The sequence below is a fragment of the Salmo salar genome, chromosome 09 (assembly GCF_965601325.2).
Source record: "Salmo salar chromosome 09, fSalSal1, whole genome shotgun sequence".
Lineage (NCBI taxonomy): Eukaryota > Metazoa > Chordata > Actinopteri > Salmoniformes > Salmonidae > Salmo > Salmo salar.
In genome coordinates, this window is record NC_138299.1 from 76,813,726 (window position 1) to 76,838,751 (window position 25,026).

The window sequence follows — 25,026 nt, forward strand, 5'->3', positions numbered from 1 at the left end:
TAAGAGAAAGACGGACAATTTATGGCAGATGGGCTTTTAAAACTGAAAACCACTGCAAATCAATCATACTGTATTTATAGCCTAAGCCAATTGATCTGTGTTAAGATAAAATGTGAATGTGATAAAATGTGGTTTATATTTAAACTTCGGTTGGCTAGGATACCTAGGCCTTTTAAATTCAAAATGATTGACCAATAAATCAAATCAACAAATAGTAATGACAGGCTAGACTATATAGGCCTACACAGGGATGCAAATTAAGGGTTTTGGGCACAGGCCATTCCCATTCCTGGGCCTACATGATGCAACCCTGCTTAAAGCAAGCACAGCCCTGTTAGTTCTATTGACTAATCACAGTTGCCTGTGTAATGGAAAGTCCCCTGTTAGTCTAGTTTTAAAATATAATTCATATAAAAAAGTTCATGGTTTATGCAGTTTTACAGGGTTTACATCCTCTCTACAGGGCAAGGTGTTTTTCCAGGACTTTAAAACTCTGTTTTCATCATAGCCCATATTAAACCGTTTCGCAACTGATTTATCACTTTGGCTGCGTTTACACAGGCAGCCCAGTGTACAGTATCTCGGCTGGAGCAATAGGATAAAGTGGCTCGCGCTCTGCTCACCCTGACCAAAAGTTACTATTCCAGTGTAACAGGTAAAAAACGTATTAAAAAAATCCCCTGCCTAATGGGACAACCACAGAGCAACTTGCTCGGCTGACATAAATTGTCCGTCTTTCACTAAAACAATTGGGATAAACCAGACCTGGCTGGGCCCGCGAAACTGCGGTACTCCACTGTTTTCGAAAGTAGGCCTATATTATAGAATATATGAAGATAGTGCCTTAACCACTGCGTTGTTACATTACTTTAAAATGATGTAATATAAATCATATTTTGTCTTTAAAAAATGTACTAGTACCCTTGATATTGCTTTCCAAAAAACATATGAAAGTTTCCATGGGAAAGTTAACGTGAGGCCTATAGATGCAGACAGAGATGGATATAGTCGGGCGGACTGGCTCTTTCTCAATTGTCCAAAAAACCGCCCTCTTCTTGGAGCCCAAGAGCCAGCTACATTCAGTCAAAAAAATTAAATTCTTCCTCATTCCACAGACGTGAGGAATGGCAGGCTAACATTTCGCTTTCAACAAACACAAAGGATTACTTTACTCCTTGAGTAATGCAATTTTATGGACTGTACTTTTCCTCATGTCATAACTTGGACTAGTGGCTGACTTTAAATAGGCGGGGTGTGAACATACGCTGTATAAAAACAACAGGTAACGATGTAAAGACCAGTAGCGTCACTGGTGGAGGGCGAAAGTCCTTCAAAATGGGCAACTGGATCATTAACCATGGACTGTCATCCTTCATACTGGTAAGAACATGATTATTACCTTAATCATCTTCGACAATGTAGGCTATAGTTGTTGTATAATGTAAATGAATGAGATACATTTATTTGGGCTGTTATCTGGACTGCCAAACAAAGCCCATCTGAGTGATGACCCAGATGCGCAATATCTCTCCAAATGCGCAAAATAATATAACTAGGTTTAGCCTTACTGAAACGCTAAAATATATGTTATTTTTAAGAGTAATAAATACAATTAAATAACATACAATAGTCACGATCCTGCTGTTTGGGTTATGACCTCCTCCTCGCTGGATTTACAGGTGGTCTGGATGGCCATCAACATATTCCTGTTCCTTTGGTTCTATTTCTTCTACGACCTGGGGGATCAGTTTTTCTACACACGCCACATCTTAGGGGTGAGTCTTACCATATTATTTAGGCCTTAGGTAGTATAAACATAGTATGTGCTCAATGATCCATGCATTTGACTTAAATAGGACAAGTATCCAATTTTCTGATGTCCGTTGAGTTTTTTAATACTATATAATTGCAGTTTTAATTGAGTTCTACCTTTAGCTTACACCATTCCTAATGATAGGACATATGTCAACGAGAGTATGTATAGGATAACACATTACACAGGTTGACATGGGTGTCTTTGGGCTTTCAGTCTGCATTGGCCTGGGCCAGAGCCCCTGCAGCCGTCCTCAACTTCAACTGCCTGCTGATTCTGCTGCCCGTGTGTCGTAACCTGCTGTCTCTCATTCGCGGCTCCTTCATGGTAAGACTTTCTAGTGCCAAGGGCTGGGCCGAGGGTGGGGACATTCATTGTGCAAGTGTCTAATTTGTCATCAGAGAATATTGTGGCTGTAATTCCCTGTGTTCTGTAAATGACTGTGTAGTCATATTGTCTGATGAAACCTATAATGGAACAGACTTGTATAGTTGAATTGTTTTCTAATAGATAATAAAGGTTCATGGCCTTTAATTGACTTTGATTCTAATCTTCATTATGATTTTTCTTCAACTTTCTTGTGTTGCTGTTTTAGTGCTGTGGGCGAACTATGAGAAAACAACTGGACAAAAATATCAGTTTCCACAAGCTGGTGGCCTACATGATTGGGCTGATGACAGGTATGGAACACTTGCTTGCTGGTCAGATAACCAGCTGAAAACCCCTAACCTGAAGCCTTTTGCACAGATAAATACTTTACTCAATTTTAGTCAACAGTACTTATGAAACATGCAAGATTTACCAGTTTTATTTAGTCACCACAAAATATGACACTTTCTCATTGTGATGAAGGCATATGCAATAATAAATCTATCTTTGTCTTTTTGACCCATTGACTTATGCTAGATAAAGGGATACTGAAGCTAAATATTGACTTAGGGTGTATTGTATTATATGGGAAAATCCTGGCCAGGAAGAGACTAGAGCCCTCACAAGGTCTGTCTCAAGAAGGACAAAGGAAACAGGCAAGCCTTTAGAAAACATACAGTGCCGTGAAAAAGTATTTGCCCCCTCTCTGATTCTCTACTTTTGCATATTTTTTTATACTGAATGTTAGCAGATCTTCAACCAAAACCTAGTATTAAATAAAGGGAACTTGAGTTTACATATAACAAAAAAGATATATCTATTTTATTTATTTAATTAACAAAGTTATGAAACACTCAATGCCTCTACGTGAAAAGTAATTGCCACCGTACACTCAATAATTGGTTGTGCTACCTTTAGTGGCAATGACTCCAACCAAACACTTCCTGTAGTTGTTGATCAGTCTCTCATATCGCTGTGGAGGAATTTTGTCCCACTCTTGCATGCAGAACTGCTTTAACTCAGTGACATTTGTCGGTTTTCAAGCAAGTCCTGCCACAACATCTCAATTGGGATTAGTTCTGGACTGTGACTAGGCCATTCCAAAACATATATATTGTTGTTGCTTTTTAACCATTTTCATGTAAACTTGATTGTGTATTTTGAATCATTGTCTTGCTGCATGACCCAGCTGCCCTTTAGCTTCAGCTCACAGACAGATGGCCTGACATTTTCCTGTAGAATTATCTGATACAGAGCAGAATTCATGGATTCTTCTATTAAGGCAAGTCATCCAGATCCTGAGGCAGGATCATGCCTGGCGAAAATCAAACACTGCATTCCACCAACGGTCAAACATGGTGGTGGTAGTGTGATGGTTTGGGGATGCTTTGCTGTCTCAGGACCTGGATGACTTGCCTTAATTGTGTGTAAGGGGGCAATTACTTTTCACACAGGGGCAATGGGTGTTACATAACTTTGTTTATGAAATAAATGAAATAAGTATGTAATTGTTGTGTTATCAGTTCCCTCAGGTTCCCTTTATCTAATACCAGGTTTTGGTTGAAGATCTGATGACATTCAGTATCACAAATATACAAAAGTAGAGAAAATTACAAAGGTGGAAAATACTTTTTCACAGCACTGTATGTGACACTTTCGATAGAACATGGGAACATTATTCCTCCAGTATCTTTAGATGTACTATTCAAGATAAACTACATGACCAAAAGTATGTGGACACCTGCTCGTCGAACATCTCATTCCAAAATCATGGGCATTAATATGGAGTTGGTCCCCCTTTGCTGCTATAACAGCCTCCACTCTTCTGGGAAGGCTTTCCACTACATGTTGGAACATTGCTGCAGGGACCAACTAATTAACCTTCATTGTCCTAAATGGATGTCAAATTTGGGTGTGGAATTATCCTGTTGACCAACTATGATGAATCTCTATTCTATGTCCTAATGGAAATGTTGCTGTTTCTTTTCCTTGTTTTGGTGCAGCTGTTCACACCATTGCCCATTTGCTGAATGTGGAGTGGTACTATAATAGCAGGCTTGGAGAGTACGATGACCTCAGCACGGCCCTGTCCAGCCTGGATGACTCAGGAAACACCACCTTCCTGAACCCAATCCGTTCTACAACCACTGTACGGCTTAACATTTTTATTTTATTTAATTTGTATTTTACCAGGTTGGTCTCATTGAGATTAAACATTTCCTTTGCAAGAGACCTGGTCAAAAAAGCAGTACCTAAAGTTTCAAACAATTAAAACACAAAGTACTACAGTTTAAAACATCAGTTTACACATTGTTAAGGGAGGATTGGTTCAGCTAGAAGTCAAAACATTGACAGCCCCCTACATAGCTTTCCACCATAGATTTTACCCTATCAGCTATTGGCCATTGGAATATATATATACACTGCTCAAAAAAATAAAAGGAACACTTAAACAACACAATGTAACTCCAAGTCAATCACACTTCTGTGAAATCAAACTGTCCACTTAGGAAGCAACACTGATTGACAATAAATTTCACGTTGTTGTGCAAATGGAAAAGACAACAGGTGGAAATTATAGGCAATTGGCAAGACACCCCCAATAAAGGAGTGGTTCTGCAGGTGGGGACCACAGACCACTTCTCAGTTCCTATGCTTCCTGGCTGATGTTTTGGTCACTTTTGAATGCTGGCGATGCTTTCACTCTAGTGGTAGCATGAGACGGAGTCTACAACCCACACAAGTGGCTCAGATAGTGCAGCTCATCGAGGATGGCACATCAATGCGAGCTGTGGCAAGAAGGTTTGCTGTGTCTGTCAGCGTAGTGTCCAGAGCATGGAGGCGCTACCAGGAGACAGGCCAGTACATCAAGAGACGTGGAGGAGGCCGTAGGAGGGCAACAACCCAGCAGCAGGACCGCTACCTCCGCCTTTGTGCAAGGAGGAGCAGGAGAAGCACTGCCAGAGCCCTGCAAAATGACCTCCAGCAGGCCACAAATGTGCATGTGTCTGCTCAAACGGTCAGAAACAGACTCCATGAGGGTGGTATGAGGGCCCGACGTCCACAGGTGGGGGTTGTGCTTACAGCCCAACACCGTGCAGGACGTTTGGCATTTGCCAGAGAACACCAAGATTGGCAAATTCGCCACTGGCGCCCTGTGCTCTTCACAGATGAAAGCAGGTTCACACTGAGCACATGTGACAGACGTGACAGAGTCTGGAGACGCCGTGGAGAACGTTCTGCTGCCTGCAACATCCTCCAGCATGACCGGTTTGGCGGTGGGTCAGTGATGGTGTGGGGTGACATTTCTTTGGGGGGCCGCACAGCCCTCCATGTGCTCACCAGAGGTAGCCTGACTGCCATTAGGTACCGAGATGAGATCCTCAGACCCCTTGTGAGACCATATGCTGGTGCGGTTGGCCCTGGGTTCCTCCTAATGCAAGACAATGCTAGACCTCATGTGGCTGGAGTGTGTAAGCAGTTCCTGCAAGAGGAAGGCATTGATGCTATGGACTGGCCCGCCCATTCCCCAGACCTGAATCCAATTGAGCACATCTGGGACATCATGTCTCGCTCCATCCACCAACGCCACGTTGCACCACAGACTGTCCAGGAGTTGGCGGATGCTTTAGTCCAGGTCTGGGAGGAGATCCCTCAGGAGACCATCCGCCACCTCATCAGGAGCATGCCCAGGCGTTGTAGGGAGATCATACAGGCACGTGGAGGCCACACACACTACTGAGCCTCATTTTGACTTGTTTTAACCTCTTACATCTAGACGTTCCGCTAGCGGAACACCTGCTCCAATATCCAATGATAGGCGTGGCGCGAATTACAAATTCCTCTAAAATACAAAAACTTCAATTTTTCAAACATATGACTATTTCACAGCATTTTAAAGACAAGACTCTCCTTTATCTAACCACACTGTCCGATTTCAAAAAGGCTTTACAGCGAAAGCAAAACATTAGATTATGTCAGCAGAGTACCCAGCCAGAAATAATCAGACACCCATTTTTCAAGCTAGCATATAATGTCACAAAAAACAAAACCACAGCTAAATGCAGCACTAACCTTTGATGATCTTCATCAGATGACACACCTAGGACATTATGTTATACAATACATGCATGTTTTGTTCAATCAAGTTCATATTTATATCAAAACTATCAGAACTAGCATACCCCCCGCAAACCTCCGGTGAATTTACTAAATTACTCACGATAAACGTTCACAAAAAACATATTAATTATATTAAGAATTATAGATACAGAACTCCTTTGTGCAATCGAGCATGTCAACCGCTGTTTAAAATCCATTTTTATGCCATTTTTCTCGTAAAAAAGCGATAATATTCCGACCGGGAATGTCCATTTAGCTAAACAGAGGAAAGAAAACAAAGCTTTCGGTCGACGCGGGCACGAGCCTGAGTCTCACAGTACTGTAACCAGCCACTACCCAAACGCGCTACTTTGTTTCAGCCAGAGCCTGCAAAGCCACGATTCAGCATTTTGCCGCCTTCTGAGAGCCTATGGCAGCCGTAGGAAGTGTCACGGGACAGCTAAGATCCTCACTCTTCAATAAACAGAGACAAGAAGAACGACACCTTGTCAGACAGGCCACTTCCTGCATGAAATCTTCTCAGGTTTTTGCCTGCCATATGAGTTCTGTTATACTCACAGACACCATTCAAACAGTTTTAGAAACTTTAGGGTGTTTTCTATCCAAAGCCAATAATTATATGCATATTCTAGTTACTGGGCAGGAGTAGTAACCAGATTAAATCGGGTACGTTTTTTATCCAGCCGTGAAAATACTGCCCCCTAGCCATAACAGGTTAAGGACATTACATCAAAGTTGGATCAGCCTGTAGTGTGGTTTTCCACTTTAATTTTGAGTGTGACTCCAAATCCAGACCTCCATGGGTTGATAAATTGGATTTCCATTGATTATTTTCGTGTGATTTTGTTGTCAGCACATTCAACTATGTAAAGAAAAAAGTATTTAATAAGATTATTTCTTTCATTCAGATCTAGGATGTGTTGTTTAAGTGTTCCCTTTATTTTTTTGAGCAGTATATATAGACATCTAAAATTACTCTGTGCCAGGAGTTTCAGAAGAAATCAGAAGAAACTCCTGGCACAGAGTAATTTTAGATGCCTTATATAGGCATAGAGGTCATGTGACTGACTTGGGTGTATTCTGATTGGCTCCTTCTGTCTCAGACGCCGACCCTCCTGGTGTTCACCACCATTGCGGGGATCACAGGCGTAATCATCACGCTGTCACTCATCCTCATGATCACCTCATCCATGGAGGTCATCAGGCGCAGCTACTTCGAGGTCTTCTGGTTCACACACCACCTTTTCATCGTCTTCTTCGCTGGGCTGGTCATCCATGGAGCTGGGTAAGACTCTCTCAGTCCCAGCTCCTGTTAATTTCATGTAGAAATATTTGTTTTGGATCAAGAGTAAATGGCCTTGTCCTTTGTCTACAGACGCATCGTGCGAAGTCAGACCACCACCAATCCACCACATAATGCCACCTTCTGTAAAGATCGAATAGATGACTGGGGGAAGATTCAGGAGTGTCCCATTCCCCAGTTTGCAGGGGGGTTCCCACAGGTAAGAGATTCCTCATTGACACCTACAACCAAAAATAACTTCTGTGAATCCCAGGCCTCATGGTAAGAGAATTGTCTCTGAAACTGTATATCCTGTGTTCCCTTGTCCCTACAGACCTGGATGTGGGTGATCGGTCCCATGATCCTCTATGTGTGCGAGCGCTTGCTGCGCTTCATCCGCTACATGCAGACCGTCAAATACAGAAAGGTGTGCACTGTAGTAACAAGTAACTTTTCTTTGTAATTGACAATAATTGTGTTTTCCATTCCATTAACAGATAATCAACATCTGTCTCTACAACTCTCCTCTCTTAGATAGTTATACGACCATCCAAAGTGTTGGAGCTGCAGCTGGTGAAGAACGGTTTCAAGATGGACGTGGGTCAGTATGTCTTCCTCAACTGCCCAGCCATCTCCCAGCTGGAGTGGCACCCCTTCACCATGACCTCGGCCCCCGAGGAGGACTTCTTCAGTGTGCACATCCGCTCCGTGGGCGACTGGACCCAGAAACTCATCAGCATTGTGGAGCAGCTTCCTGAGGGGGCTGAGGGACCCAAGTAATTTACTCCTCTTTATAGAAAAGCAGACAATGGCTTATACTGTAGCAGCAAGATCCTCAGCTCAGTGGATAAGGATAAGGCGCATCAATGCAGGATTTCTGTGATAAATCGAAGTTACAGGCACAGATTTTAAATTGGAAACCATTCCTGAATGCATAGGAATTAGGCTTAGCTGGTCAAATCTTTCTGCCCTACCTTCCTGTTTGCCAGTGCTTGACCTTTGACCTGTCCCTCAGAATGGGTGTGGATGGACCGTTTGGTACGGCCAGTGAGGATGTGTTTGACTACGAGGTCGCCATGCTGGTTGGCGCTGGCATTGGAGTCACCCCCTTCGCCTCCATCCTCAAGTCCATCTGGTACAAATTCAAAGACTCCAACCCCAAGCTACGCACCAGAAAGGTAGGGAACACATTGATACTCTATGGCTTTCCATTGAAGTGACTAACCAGACAGCTTTAACGCTGCTAACCAGTCTAGCACGTTTACAAAGTGGAAAGATTCCATGATGCACCTGAATGTTGTCTGACACCAAGCATTTTTTGTTTCTTAAGTAAAGGGTCATGTAAACCTTTGATTCTTTCTATGTGAACATGCTCATGCTCAGCATGAAATGTCATGCCTTTGTTTGAAATCACATTCTCATGTTTACTTCCTGGTTGCAGATCTACTTCTATTGGTTGTGCAGAGAGACGCATGCCTTTGAGTGGTTTGCAGATCTGCTGCAGCTGCTGGAGAGGGAGATGGAGGAAAGAGGCATGGGAAACTTCCTCACCTACAAACTCTACCTCACTGGATGGGATCAGAGCCATGTACGTGAGGCAGCATACATACACCCACCAACAATCTGTATTACCATATTCCACTGTGAGACATGCAGTTGTTGTGGTAGCGTCTGTTCACTATCTTTCTTCCCCATAGGCAAACCATGTGATGGTTCATGCCGATGCGGACACAGATGTGGTCACTGGTTTGAAGCAGAAAACAAACTATGGCAGGCCCAACTGGGATAAGGAGTTTGAACAAGTGCGCAAAGAGAATCCGACGTAAGTTTGTTTACAACACATTTTGACATGACAGTATTCCCTTTATAAATCAATTTTGGACATTGCAGTTGGTAGTTAATAGCAGTGGTATTACTTCTAAAACATATAGCTTGGTGTGTACCCTACATTGACTAAATTACTATATATTTTGGTCTCTTATCAATGTCCACAGGTCAGTGGTGGGCACATTCTTGTGTGGCCCTGCAGTCTTAGCTACTGTCTTGTCAAAGAAATGTGTCAAATACACGGATGTCGATCCCCGAAAGACCAAATTCTACTTCAACAAGGAGAACTTCTGAGCAAAACAATGTCTAATCTGCTCCTCTTGAAGGAAAAGCTGGATCTTTGGTCTTCCAAAATGTTGGCAACATAGATGTTTTTAGACCATTCATCTGAACACAATGGACGATGACCGATCGTGGTACGTTGTCTAATATTTCTTTCACATAGGATTCACAGTATATATTTTTTTATTTGACCTTTATTTAATTAGGCAAGTCAGTTAAGAACATATTCTTAACTTGGCATTTCCACGCCCAGTGGCTAGCAGTGGGAGAAGATGGAATGAGATGGATTTTGTCCGACATTCTCTCGCATTTTCACATCGATGAAACATTTGATCTCAGCACAGTTTTATGTTCCAAATCTGTTACGAACTGAGTGGACTAAGTTTTGTAGATTTTACCCTTTGCCAAAGTTGTAAAAAATTGTGTTGTTTAGAAGGAGCGCAAAGGTGAATTGAGTTATTGCACACGCGCACTTCACAGAGTAGGCGTTCCCTAACGGAAATATGCAAATGTTTGTTAGAACGCACCAATAGGATCTCGCAAGCTCGTGCTTGGCTCTGCCCACCTCCTTCCTTGTTCTGCCCACTATAACTCATTTGGTCCCATTGGAAATGACAGGCTGTGGTTCATCTTGGGTTAGTTTTAATAATCTTTGTTAAACTTCTGGTTCATTCAGTCATTCCTATGCGGAAAATTAATGGGGAAAGAATAGGGTTTTGGGATAAATGCCAGAAATTAGGTTTGAGGTTAACACAGGCTTAGAAGATCTTATACATTTTGTTCTATGATATATTATCAGTCAGTTAACATGACCTTTATGCATCTTGCAGCCTTAATGTGCTTTGTCATAATTTTTGTTATTACATAAATGCTTCAAAATTCACAAAAACTTATGTTTGCTGATGAAGGTTATCTCATTGAACAAAACGTATAAGATCTCATAAGCCTGTGTTTACCACAGACCTTATTTTCAGCATTTATCCCCCCCAAAACATTTCCCCATAGGTGTTGGCCAACGAGCCATGGTGGACTCAGCCTCTGTTAGTGCCTACAAAAGACAACACTACTATTGCGCTCTATTGATCCAAATCTAAATTTCTCCGATAGGACAAACTACAATGCACTGCTTTCATTTGATCACATTCACAAACAGCAGTACCCAATTGTCATACTTGAGTAAAAGTAAAGATAACTTAATTAATAGAAAATGGCTTAAGTAAAAGTCAAAACTTGAGTAAGTTTCAAAGTATTTGGTTTTAAATATACTTAAGTATCAAAAGTAAATGTAATTGTGAAAATATACTGAAGTATCAAAAATAATACATTTCAAATTCCTTATATTAAGCAAACCAGATGGCATTGTTTTGTTTTTTAAATTTACGGATAGCTACGGCCACGCTCCAATACTCAGACATCATTTACAAACGAAGCATGTGTTTAGTGAGTCCGCCAGATCAGAGGCAGTAGGATGACCAGGGATGTTCTCTTGATAAGTGTGTGAATTAGACCATTTTCCTGTCCTGCTAAGCATTCAAAATGTAACACGTACTTTTGGGTGTCAGGGAAAATGGAGTAAATAGTACATAATTGTCATTAGGATTGCAGTGAAGTCAAAGTAGTCAAAAATATAAATAGTAAAATAAAGATACCCTAAAAAACAACTTAAATAAAAATACTTGAAAGTACTACTTAAGTACTTTACACCACTGACAAACAGTAAGTTAGAAGCTCGCCATACTTGTAAATAATTACTTTGTAATGCGTTAATTTTCCTGTTATGGTTAATAAAAAGTTGGCTACAGTTAAACTCAAAACATCAGATATGTTCTAGTAATTATTTGAACTGGCTAGCCAGCTAGAAAAACCCCATTCGTTTCCCTACAGGCTTTGGTCAACAAGCCATGGTGGAGTTGATACCTTTCAGAAAAGTCTGCAAAAAGTTGGGGGCATAAATCTTGGACTGAAAGCTGGCTGCCTCAGTGACTATATGGGTGGGTTTCGGCACTTGAATACCTTTTTGGATTCTACCTCTTCCACAGATAACCAACAAGCCTTGCACACAGAGACAAAAGCTTTGTTATAGCAGCACTACTCAGGGATTGGCTGGCTCCTTTGCTTCCCGCTTTTCACAATGAATCATGATGTATGACGTCACTTACTGTTATTAATCGAAGACCTTTGTACAGAATAGCTCATCTTGTTAAAATGACTGCCATTAAATGACACATGGATGAGTAAGATATTCACTAAAGTGTAGGGAGTGGTTTGGTAGGTTACCTGTGATGGAATGGTGTTATACATGTGGCCCAGGCCAACCATTGGATTTTGTTTGCCCCCCCCACATTATCTAAATATTGGATATTTTGATAAGGGAAATAAGATCTCTAGATAGCAGAGAAATCAAAGTCACTCTTCTTGGGGGCAATTTCTATACTACTTTATGGGGGTGTAACAAAATGTACACTGCCAATGTACCGAAAACTGTTAATTTGCTTTTACAGAAATGGTAGCCTGGGCAAGATAACTGATACACCCACCTTAAGCGTTGTTTTATGCTTTCAAGGGGTGTGGCCACAAAAAGGAAACAATACTCCTACATTAAAGCCCTATAGTATGATCAATCTCCATTTCCTTGTAAATGACAACCTGACTGGAAGGAAAGGAAGGTGAGGCATTGCCAGTCAGCCAGTGAATGTGTTCTAGATCAGATAGGAATGATGTTATTATGAAGTGTACAAAAGATACTTCCCTTACAATTATGTAACAGGGAAAACTCCCTGTTCCCCCTGACCCTGCACAATTATTTCACATTCTTTTTTGTATTGTTTCTGTTTCTTTTATAAGCAAATAGATGACTTTGTAGTCTACAATGACACTTTAATCCTCTTCTGTACATACCAACATCTCATCTGAATAAAATACAGTAATGCAAAAATTTGTGAACAGTATCTTTTGAAATGTTTATTTAATTCAACAAATATCGACAGGCAACAGGTTCCAGCCACAAAATGAAAAGGGTTGGGCATCACGTAACATCCAGCAACACTTCTCTCAGTTGAACTGACTATGAAGTGTTCCCCTTCAAAAGAATAACAGACATTCTTCAAATCACTAACACTCACTTCAGACTTCCATTTTAAAAAAACAACATATAATACAAAAAAACAATCTACAAAATGTTTGAAGTGAGGTGACGTCTTCTGATCAATCCAACGTCGAGGTTACAGGGGGACAGGGATGTTGGGGTCCTGTGACAGTCTTGAAAACACAACCATGGAGATCACGTGTAGATTAATTAGAGGGTGTTCCACAACTGAGCCACAATGCAAAACATGCTGACATCTCCACTGAGAAGACAGACCGCTTGATCAAGGAAAACGGAATCTTGCATCACTCGTCATGGAAAGGGGGAATTACCCCACTTGAGAACCCAATGGTATATTCAGTGATGTAAAATTGTCCTGAATTGTTCAGATAGAAATGCAACGACTAGCGCTGCCACAATGCCCTGTCTATCATATATGTTCTACATCATACAGTTCCATCTGAACGTTCTGCAACGTTACATCTTTGTGAACAAACCCCATGTGTTACCTTGAGCCTATGGGTGTGGGTATTCAGGGTGCCCCGGTGGTCTTCAGGATCTGCTCTTTGAGGACGAGGATGCTCTGCCTCTGTTCTGGGGGCAGCATGGCGATCTGTTCTGGGGTCAGCTGCAGCACCTGCATGATCAAGGCGGCCTGAAGAACATCATAGACAGACTGGTGAACCACACTGCTCTCAGATCAGATAATAACAGTAATGTGAGAACAAAAGACTGCAAAAAGCATGATGCAGATGGAAAGTCCAATCTTTAAAAATAGTTATCAGCTAAAACTAGTTTACAATGAAAATGTTCAGATTTTTCCATGGAATAACTACAGAATCTAGTGCAGACCTTGTCAATCTTGAAAGTCCAGTTTCTCTAGACCGCAGACAATCAGCCATTATCTTTTACCATCTACCCAGGCATTTTGATGTCATTGTGAACCAGTGACAAGCCACACCTACCTTCTCATGGTCCTGTGAGGTCACCTGGCTTTGCCCTGGGCTGAAGCTACCGCCGGACTGTGGCACACCAGGACCCTGAACAAACAGTTATTAGAGCAGTTTTCATTGATATAGCATCTAATGTAGTAAAGACTTAGCTGTAGGTAGGCTGTACCGGTCTGGCAGGTGGAGGGGCATTAGTATTCATGGAGTGAGGGGGGGGGCCCTGCATTCCTTGTGCAGTGGGAACCCTCTGGCCCGACACTGGTCCACGGGGGTCCACCGCTCGGGGGTCCCGACCTTGAGAAACAACAGCCATTCCTCACCAGGTTACTCATTCATTGTTGATCAGACTTAACTAGTCTAAGCACAGGCGCTTGTCCACCTGTTTTGTACATACAGTTCTAAATGATGGCAAAAATGCTTCTTATAAAATGTCTGCTAAGAGAGGAAAAAAAAAAAGTTGTTAATTGGACTAGTTAATACTGCGATTTGGTTACCTCTGTTCTCCATGGGGGGTCCCCTGGGCTCCATCATGGGGGGTCCCCGCTGTTCCATCATGGGGGGTCCCCGGGGCTCTCCCATCATACCTCTGGGTTCACCCATGGGGGGTCCCCGGGGCTCTCCCATCAAGCCTCTGGGTTCGCCCATGGGGGGTCCCCGGGGCTCTCCCATCATGCCCCTGGGTTCGCCCATGGGGGGTCCCCGGGGCTCTCCCATCATGCCCCTGGGTTCGCCCATGGGGGGTCCCCGGGGCTCTCCCATCATGCCCCTGGGTTCGCCCATGGGGGGTCCCCGGGGCTCTCCCATCATGCCCCTGGGTTCGCCCATGGGGGGTCCCCTGGGCTCTCCCATCATGCCCCTGGGTTCACCCATGGGGGGTCCCCTCATGTCATGGGGCGGCCTCATGTCCAGAGGAGGCCCGCCAGCCATCTGGTTCATGTGCATGGGGGGCCCCTGGTGTGGTGGGGGGGCCCCGATGAAGCCTCCTCCTCGACTGGACACAAAAAACATGGAATAAGAGTCATTCAGACATTGAGAGGTGCTATAAGAATACAACAGATTAATTCAAATGACGATCTACACAACGGTGCTTCTGAGTCTATGGCTTTTCCCTAGGGCTGTTATGGTGACCATATTACCGCGTGGTACTCAGCGCTCTATTGTCTCTCTAATCACCGACTTCAAAACAAATTAAATTGAAAATCAAATCAAAAACACGAGAGCCCTGGCATTCAGAGTAATAGGATGACCTGTTGCACAGCGAGAGCCAGCACCTCAGCTAGTTGATGCATGGAATAAAGTGTTCCTGTTGTGCAACATTTCTATAGGCTATGCTCTGCAATGGCGTGAGAAAACAGAGTTTTGATGACCTCTATTAAAAAGAGGATCCATCAGCTTTCTATAGGCTAGACCTACTACATACAGTACCAGTCAAAAGTTTCAATTGACTGATTTCCTTATATGAACTGTAAATCAGTAAAATCATAGAAATTGTTACATGTTGCATTTACATTTTTGTTTGGTATACAAAGTATTGACTCAGGGGAGTGAATACTTACAGTACCAGTCAAAAGTTTGGACACCTACTCATTCAAGGATTTTTCTTTATTTTTATATTTTCTACATTGTAGAATAATAGTGAAGATATCAAAACTATGAAATAACACATATGGAATCATGTAGTAACAAAAAAAAGTGTTAAATCAAAATATATTTTATACTTGAGATTCTTAAAAAATAGCCACCCTTTGCCTTAAAGACAGCTTTGCACACGCTTGACATTCGCTCAACCAACTTCATGATGTCACCTGGAATGCATTTCAATTAACAGGTGTGCCTTGTTAAAAGTTAATTTGTGGTATTTATTTCCTTCTTAATGCATTTGAGCCAATCAGTTGTGTTGTGACGAGGTAGGGGTGGTATACAGAAGATAGCCCTATTTGGTAAAAGACCAAGTCCATATTATGGCAAGAACAGCTCAAATAAGCAAAGAGAACAGTCCATCATTACTTTAAGACATGAACTTTGAATGTTTCCTTCAAGTGCAGTCGCAAAAACCAAGCGCTATGATGAAATTAGCTCTCGAGGCTTGCTTGGGTCAAGAAACACGAGCAATGGACATTAGGCTGCTTTCAAAACAACTAGGAAATCTCAGACTTCAGTGCGTTCAAGACAACTGGGGTCATCCAACTCGGAATTTCAACTTGGGAACTCGGCCACTTTCTATAGCTCCGACCTGAAGATCACAGACGTCAGGGTTTGACCTCTTATTTTCCCCAGAGTTCCACATTTACATTTTAGTCATTTAGCAGACGCTCTTATCCAGAGTGACTTACAGTAGTGAATACAGTTCATTTCATGCATTTTTTTTGTACTGTTCCCAGATGTCTTGAACACACCAGTAGCCTATAGGCCCAAGATCCCAATTGAGAGCCCATAGCCTACAGAGCCTAGTGAAATGTGTGCTTATAAGCCAATCATTGCACAAACGCATGTGAAAACAGTTTTGAATAGCCACTAATATAATAAGTGGATCCCAGCTTTCTCATGCTGCTATATTTATTACATTCAGAATGACAAAACGGTGTAGCCTACCTAGCATATTGAAAAAGTAACTGCAGGTAACCTCTATTCGAGTGCAGGCTATAGACTTTTTTTTTTTAGGGGATGGCCACTAAATCTAAAATAATTCCACACAATAGTTGGCTAATGTAAAGACCAGATTAAAATTGAGAATACTGCATGGGAATATTATCAAGTGCTTGTCAGATTGTGAATGAGAGACTGATGCAGTGGGTGCAGCCTTCAAAAGAAACAGTGCGAAGTGCTTTCCTTTCATGACACTTTTTTCAAAATCACCATTCGTCGCAACATGCAGCCTTATAATGTATTAGGAATCAAAACATATCACAACTAAAGTTACATAAGTAACTATACATTTAGCATGTAGGTGGACCTGTTTCTTTGTTAACCACAGAATAGCCGCATGTGCACACTATGTTCAATTTTATTGTTGTTACTATAAAATGCCACTGGAATTCTAAGCAAATCTTGCCTGCTAAATGAACTAGTGTAGCCTACAGCCATATGGCATAGCCAGGTAGGGACTAGCATAAGGACGACTAGCATAAGGACGACTAGCATAAGGACGACTAGCATAAGGACGACTAGCATAAGGACGACTAGCATAAGGACGACTAGCATAAGGACGACTAGCATAAGGACGACTAGCATAAGGACGACTAGCATAAGGACGACTAGCATAAGGACGACTAGCATAAGGACGACTAGCATAAGGACGACTAGCATAAGGACGACTCTTCCCTCACCTGGGTTCGATGACCTCTCCTGTGACAGAGAGCAGGGTTCCTCCTCTGGGGTCGTTGGGGCCATCGCCAAGCAGGCCTCTGGGAGGGATACCACCTGGTCCTGAGGGGGGAACACACATCAGTCAAACATAGACATGTACGAGGGACACCACATCACTCACTAGACCGTAATGCTTCATTCTATGGTCATATCACATCCCTCCCATAGGTCACACTACAGACAGACACTACAGGTCACACTAACCACAGCAGCGACACCGCTCATGATCACACCACAGACAGGGAGAGGACCGAGGGACAGCGGAACAGGGTAGTACTCTACCAAAGAGGGAGGTCTCGCACAAAAGGAGCACGGCACATCTTTCAAAATTATCTGCATTCAAGTGGTTTGCCTACTTGTGTCTTGTACGTCTGGTCACGTCAACAGAAGATGCGTTAGTGACATAAGACAGACCACGGGGGTGTCCTCATGCAATTACAAAAACAGCAGGTCAACGTCTACAACACAGATACGTGCTAGAAGAAATGCATTAATCCTATTCCTCCAAATGGAAAATATATTTGTTCATACGGACCTTCTTAGGAACATTGTGCAACTACAGCAATCAATCAAATCATTAATCGCCCTTGTACCTTGTGACTAATCAGTCATAATTTGCGGTTGCACCAAACTCATCTCCCTAACTATGACATGAGAGGTTTTAATAACAATGGGTATTGTTAGCCTGAAGCAAACGCATATTTCTGTAACATGACTATGGTTGTGGCGGGTAATTAACATAATATTTAGCGTCTACACAACCTACAAGCCAGTGATACAGATCTATGGAACATCTAGATTTTAAAAAGTCTAATAAATCCATGTAATTCCAGCCTACACCTTCACAATAAATCCATTATTTATTTTAGACAGGTCTAAAGAAACATGATATGAAGAAAATGTAGTCTATTTCAGAAGAACAGAATAGCATACTCAGTTGTCCTTATGTTAGGTCCTGATCTGGCTATGCCATATGGGTGTGGACTACACTAGTTCATTTAGCAGACAAGATTTTCTTAGAATTCCATGCCATTATTTTATAGTATGAAGAACACAATTGAACAACGCTGAATAAAATAGAAAGGATATTTTCTCCAAAACGATTTGAGGGAGTGCGATGTGCTATTCTGTGTTGAGTGGTTAACAAATAAATAGGTACTCATATGCTTAATTTAAAGTTATTAATGTAACTTTAGTTGCGATACAAACGTTTAGATTGTTTATACTTTGTAAGGCTGCATGATGCGACTCATGAGGATTTGGAAAAGGTCGCTTGATAGGCATGAGCTCTACTTTGTTTTTTTGGGGCAGGGTGTACAAACATCAGTCACTCATTCACAATCTGACAAGCACTTGCCTAAAATTTCACTGCGGCATCCCCTTTGTGGCCGTAATGCACCCTAAAAAAAAAAACATGACTTTTGCCGCCAGTGGCCGTTGTGCCCTTCTCCCTGCGCTCCGAATCACCTCTCACTCACATCGCTCTCCTTCGCGTGATCGGGTCTTTCTCACAGGCAACAAATGACAGACATCCGGGACGCAACTGCGCGCGTCCTTATCCAATTCCGAGGTGCATATTGAAGATTTTGTAAGAACTGTCCACATTTACTTTGTCAGCCAACACCGGAAGGCCTAACGAACAGTAAAAGCACTAGCCTATGTCAATCTACTATCCCCATAATACAAAAAAGACGACCTATTCTATTCTGTGTGAGAAATAAATATTCCAAACAGTTGTGACAGTTGTGGGATGCAATAGATCTCAACTTGATACAACCACTAGCATCCCAAAACCTTTTTTTACGCAATGTCGCCCAGATCAAAACGTTTAGCTTAAAATGTTGATAAACTATTAGGCTATTTCTTCACACTATAAGCGCACATGGTAGTAGGCTATAAACGCGAATATTCCATTAGCAGGAAAACACTTATCAAAAGTGACCGCAAATGCAATTATGCATGTAATGCTTTTATTATAAAAAGGTGAATTTTTAAATGGTGAAAATTATCTTCCCCAAACTTTAAACTCACGCGCTGCTTATGTATGCCAGTTAATCCGCTTTACAAGGGGTGTAGAGCCTAAGGTGCTTAATTTTAAGACGTTTTTTGGCCACTTTTGTTGTGATACAAACCTTAACCAAACATAAAGGCCCATGGGTTAGGCTACATGAGGTGTGCAACTATGATTCGGAAGATTGTTTTATACATATTTTTAATCGAGAAAAAAAGGCATTGTTTCTTATGATGGGCATCATTCACAGGTGATAATATATAATTCACAAGTGATAGGCTAATATTGTCACCCATCAGACTAATCTTGATTTAATCTCACTTTACATATACAGTGTGAATTATTATAATTTTTTTAATATATTTTTTAGAATGGACCATTATGCACCTGTATCAAAACAGGGGCAGCGGAAAAAAATGTATGTCATCTATGGACTTTAATAGTGAATGGAGGATGCTTTTCCTGTGGTTCATAAATCATGATAATAAGCAATTTGCTTAATATTAGGAAAGTTAAAAAATAAATATAGTGGGCCTAGCCTATAGAAAGCTGATTGAATCCTCCTCTCTTTACTAGAGGTCATCACTCTGTTTTCTCACACAATTGCATAGCCTATAGAAATGTTGTGCAACATGAACTCTCATCAAGCGATTTTCGATCACATTTGCATTGATGTCACAGTGATTAGAGGGACAATAGAGTGCTGAGAACCAGGCAGTTAGCAAGTTTGGTATGCTACTAATGTCCAGCAGCATCAGAGCTTGGAGATGCCTAATCACCAAATTCACATGGAATTTGACTGCCTTCGTGACAGCCGGTGTGGTGGTAATACGGTCACCGCAACAGCCCTATGCATGACCAGTCAGATTAATAAAACATTTATAAATGACCTAAATGCATTTATTCTGACAGGATGCCTACTCAACTACTGCTCTTGTGAGATGTTCCTCAAGTTCGACGTGCAACTTCTGCCCTCAAAAGTTCCTTGTGTTTTACATAGCAAATATAAGACATAAGAGCGCTCCAGCCCCGGTCGTCAGGCTGTAGCCAGATCATAACAGCCCTGTTGGCCTGGCTGGAGTCTCGGGAGGCAGGCCGGAGCCTAGGGTTAGGGTGATACCTTGAGGTCGCTCGATAGCAGCCTGCCCAGATGATCCTACGGGAGAGTGCTGGAGGTTTCCTGAGCCAGCATTAAGTGAAAAGAACAGGAGACACACAACTCAGAGAGCAAAGCAGCAACACATAGGAGCACACCATCACATGTCACACTGACAGAGAGAAGACCAGACTTCATAGCAACAGTTCAGAGCATACAGAAAGCAGCGCTAAATTGTAACTGATATGGATGGCTGAAGTGGATGAGGTGCATTTAGTGGTGAAAATTTAAACAAATGTATTGCAGAAAGAAATATACCTCAGTAGTACCCCCCCCCCCCCCCGCCCAAAGTCTCATTGATATCTACATAGTTGGACAATCATATCTGATCCATTACGTTATATTTCTAATGGCAATTCTATGAGCATTTCTGACACCTGAGTTAACCCCAGGTCTGAAGCTCTTCAACCACTAGTTCCCACTGCCACCTAGTGTCAACAAAGAGCAATGGAGAAAAGGAAGACATGAAAATAAAATCAGAGGGCAAAATGTGTTTCAAAGCAAAGACTTAATTGGAAAATATTTCAATTGAAGCACTGGGACGCTGACCAGGAATGGATGGGTGGGTGGGTGGATGGCGATGCCAATTATATATATTTTTTTAAATAGCTTAATTGTAGACACAGGTATGTTAGATTACCTTGTCCCCTAACGATAAGAACGGGACCTCCCTGAGGAATTCTCATAGGTGGCTGTATCCCGCCTGGGGTGAAATGGCAAAGGGAAACACAACAGGGGTGCTCCTTTGACTTCCAGATACAGAGAGGCTGTGCGTGTGTGTCTCCTTACCTGGTGGTCCCACAGGTCCCTGTCCTGGCATGGGCCCAGGTCCCCCACCCATGGGAGGGGGCTGCATCATCTGAGGAGCTCCGTTCATGTGCATGCCCGGCTGACCAGCACACACAACCAGACATTAGCACAGGGAACAGCAGACTTGCATCATGTAACAATTATCAAAAAATAAATATTAAATGTGGATCCTAGATTTAGCTTTAGAGATTGTGTAGGTTGATCTAATAGATGTAGAAAACAGCCAGATGACTTAAGTTGATCTAAATTCTATTTAAATGACACAATTTTGCTAGCTATATGACAGTGTGTGAAGGTGTCTGCAAAGTGGATTCACCATGGGCTGTGACTGGGAGACTGGAGCATTGGCCGGGGGAATAGGCTGGTTGGCCACTGGCACAGCTCCAGCTTGACTGTTGGGAACTAATGGCTGCACCGGGGTTTGACGGTGAAGCATTTTCTGCAGCAGGGGTCAAACAAACAAAGGAACATCCAGGTTACACGTTGACACCTCTCTCGACGAGAACATGTGCGACCAATATCAGCTCTGAAGACTTCATGCTCAAAGAGAAAAGCATCTGACCAGTTATGCTCTAAAGTCAGTAAGACATCCACAACACTGATGCTTCCATCTAACCCCAAGTTGAACAATACTTCAGAATAACCAAGTCTCACCAGGGCAATCTCAGGGTCTACGATCCTCATGACAACCTGGGCCTGCAGCAAAGCAAAGGCCAGCTGGGGGTTCTGCAACAGCATGTTCCTGGCCTCCTGGGGACTGTTTTGCACACACAGCTGGAGGGGGTAATTACACCACAATGTGAGTCCAATGTATTCCAATTCATTTGTCTTTGGATTATCCACAAATGACCGTCTGAGCATTGACTGTCCTGCTATAATGTGATTATATACAATCTCAATATAAGGATACTGGGAAAACAGCAGCAGTCACTGTGCATAGAGTCAGAGAGAACAGACTCACCTTCATCTGTTTCATGAGCTCAAACATCTGCTCTGGGGGCAAACTGGCCACAGCTCTGCTAATAGACTCCGGAGCCTCGTCTGGCATGATGTTGTCCCCGTAGGGAGACTCAATAATGGGGGCTCCTGTCCCCAAACCTGGGGGATGACAACAGAAGATATGTCCTAAGAGTTATGCTGAAAGCTAACATCTCTACCAATTATTGAGAAGCAGCAAAACATGGCCCATCCGCTCTTCAAATTCTCTTTGTGGTTAATAGTGCGCTGCAGCGTGGTTAATAGTGCGCTGCAGCGTGGTTAATAGCGCGCTGCAGCGTGGTTAATAGCGCGCTGCAGCGTGGTTAATAGCGCGCTGCAGCGTGGTTAATAGCGCGCTGCAGCTTGGTTAATAGCGCGCTGCAGCGTGGTTAATAGCGCGCTGCAGCGTGGTTAATAGCGCGCTGCAGCGTGGTTAATAGCGCGCTGCAGCGTGGTTAATAGCGCGCTGCAGCGTGGTTAATAGTGCGCAGCAGTGGATACTTACTCTTGAGCTCCTCTTTGTTTTTCTCACTAGCAGCATTGTCGACACGGAGAGCTCGGCCGCTGAACTCTCTTCCGTTCAGGTTCCGCATGGCACTGAGGGCCGTCTCCTGGTCCTGATACTCACAGAAGCCATATCCCTTCGGCTTGCCTGTCTCCCTATCATACACCAACCTAGAAGAGAGCCTAGGCTTACAAACCATTTTCACAGGTATCATAAAAGCTAGCCCCTTCCCTCCGGGGGAGACCTGGGCTCATGTCGCTGAAGGCTAGGTCCTGTATCCCCAAAAACATTTACCGGCTCTTTGGTTTACCTACTTCCGATAAACTTTTCCTGTCACAGAAGGCAAATTACCATCCGGAATACCTTACCAGTTGGTACAGGTTATAACGTGTGAAAATAAGCATTTATATCCAACATTTCCAGAGTTTACAAAAATCTGAGATATCGCATTAATCTCGCCTAGCAACTACTACGGAGAACCAGGACTTGTGAGCGCCCGTTTCGTAAAATGCTGATTTGAACTTTTATTTTACCGTAGTTCACACATCATATAACTCATACCGACTGGTAAGGCCTTCCAGATTATAGAGTCTCCTTCGGTGATGGGAAGTTTCTCAGAAATAGGCCAACCAGAAGGCTGGTAAATATATTTTGGGGGCTAAATCAGGTGTTTAGTGGGGTAAAAAGGAGACAGAGTGACAATTTAAAACTGCTCACTTACCTAAAGCTGACAACGAGACCGACTTCTGAAAAAATGTCTTTCAGTTGCTCCTCTGTGGCCTCATATGGAATGTTTCCCACTGGGAAATTGAGTAAGAGTTCCAGTCAGCAATTTGACTGAGTTGTGGAGAAACTTATAGAATACAAGAATCCTTGGTACCTAGATAACAATAAATGTTAACCAAAAAAAATTGGGTACACAGCTTGGATCGCAGGACTTTGGCTAGTTAACGATTTTGGAAGCGCCAGACCTGTTAGTTCCCGTTACTGTTGTCTGTGAAACCTGGTGCAGACAGCACTGCTAGCTATGTGATATAATTATGACCAAGACTATTATGACACTATTAGCAAGATATATAACTAGCTAGCTAAGTGTAAACCTGTGTTAGCAAACTAACTATACTGAACAAAAATAAACAAAAAGTGTTGGTCCCATGTTTAATGAGCTGAAATAATATCTCAGAAATAAATGTTCCATATGCACAAAAAGCTTATTTCGCTCAAATTTGTTTACTTCCCTGTTAGTGAGCATTTCTCATTTGCAAACACACCCGATAGGTGTGTCATATCAAGAAGATGATTAAACAGCATGGTCATTACACAGGTGCACATTATGCAGGAGTCAATGAAAGGCCACTAAAATGTGCAGTTTTGTCACAACGCCAGAGATGTCTCAAGTTGAGGGCACGTGCAATTGGCATGCTGACTGCAGGAATATCCCCCAGAGCTGTTGCCACAGAATTGAATGTTCATTTCTCTACCATAAGCCATCTCCAATGTCATTTTAGAGAATTTGGCAGTATATCCAACCGGACTAAAAACCACAGACCACACCACGTGTGACCACGCCAGCCCAGGACCTCCACATCCAGCTTCTTCACCCGTGGGATCGTTTGAGACCAGCCACCAGGACAGCTGATGAAACTGAGGAGTATTTCTGTCTGTAATAAAGCCCTTGTGGGAAAAAAAACTCATTCTGATTGGCTGGGACTGGCTCCCCAGTTGGTGGACCTATGCCCTCCCAGGCCCACCCATGGCTATGCCCTCCCAGGCCCACCCATGGCTATGCTCTCCCAGGCCCACCCATGGCTATGCCCTCCCCTGCCCAGTCATGTGCAATCCTGAGATTAGGGCCTAATAAATTAATTTCAATTGACTGATTACCTTACATGTGTAGTTAGCCACAGTTTCGTGTGAACTAGATCATGGGTTTTAGAGGAATCGCCATATAATGTCAACGTCTCCCGTCAACCCTGATTCTGGCTAAGGTTTCGTGATACTGACAGAGATTAATAGTTTAGCTAACGTGAGGCATACTATAAAAATAATGTTGATACAGATCTTGGAAACATTTTAGTGAAAACGCGTTGGCTAAAGGAAGCTAGCTAACGCTACTGTAGCGCTTTTTGCAAACTAGCCAGCTCGCTAGACTAGCGGTCACACAAGTACTAACTTATTCTCCGACATATATATATATATACACTTTTGAAACAACTAGTATTACTCTATAAATAAACGTACCAAAGACAGAGCGCAATGAACGGTCAACAGCGGGATCTCTGCCAGCGGCAGCAACAACAGCAGCAGCTGCTAAAGTCGCCATTTTCGGGAATGATAACGGTGTAACAAACGGAAATTCTACACTTTAAAGTGTAACACCATCCGGTTTATGAGTGGGCCTCGTTTGAATACCTATTTTCAAACGCATCCTTCATTTCTCCTTGCAGTGAGGAGTCATTGATATAATGAA

The 25,026-nt window shown here is 42.6% G+C and overlaps 2 protein-coding genes across 3 annotated transcripts; one reads left to right on the forward strand and one right to left on the reverse strand.

Annotated features, from left to right (window-relative positions):
- The first annotated feature begins 1,113 nt into the window (after nt 1-1,113).
- LOC106611713 (NADPH oxidase 2) lies at nt 1,114-12,632 on the forward strand. Its single transcript, XM_014212211.3, has 13 exons — nt 1,114-1,380; nt 1,680-1,775; nt 2,030-2,140; nt 2,409-2,493; nt 4,186-4,331; nt 7,408-7,589; nt 7,680-7,806; nt 7,921-8,013; nt 8,121-8,362; nt 8,602-8,764; nt 9,028-9,174; nt 9,284-9,408; nt 9,581-12,632. The coding sequence occupies exons 1-13, from the start codon at nt 1,336-1,338 to the stop codon at nt 9,705-9,707; spliced, it is 1,689 nt and encodes a 562-aa protein (XP_014067686.1). The 5' UTR covers nt 1,114-1,335; the 3' UTR covers nt 9,708-12,632.
- On the reverse strand, nt 12,631-24,931 carry LOC106611711 (cleavage stimulation factor subunit 2). 2 transcript variants are annotated; one of them, XM_014212207.3, is made up of 14 exons: nt 24,798-24,931; nt 23,278-23,356; nt 22,557-22,726; nt 22,035-22,171; nt 21,728-21,847; nt 21,390-21,512; nt 21,053-21,152; nt 20,228-20,287; nt 17,057-17,156; nt 14,225-14,721; nt 13,900-14,024; nt 13,746-13,820; nt 13,290-13,435; nt 12,631-12,953 (listed from the first exon to the last, which is right to left on the reverse strand). In XM_014212207.3, the coding sequence occupies exons 1-13, from the start codon at nt 24,877-24,879 to the stop codon at nt 13,313-13,315; spliced, it is 1,791 nt and encodes a 596-aa protein (XP_014067682.2). In that variant the 5' UTR covers nt 24,880-24,931; the 3' UTR covers nt 12,631-12,953; nt 13,290-13,312. The 2 variants fall into 2 exon arrangements, with proteins under 2 accessions (XP_014067682.2, XP_014067684.2); XM_014212209.3 differs by lacking the exon at nt 20,228-20,287.
- Nucleotides 24,932-25,026: the final 95 nt, after the last annotated feature.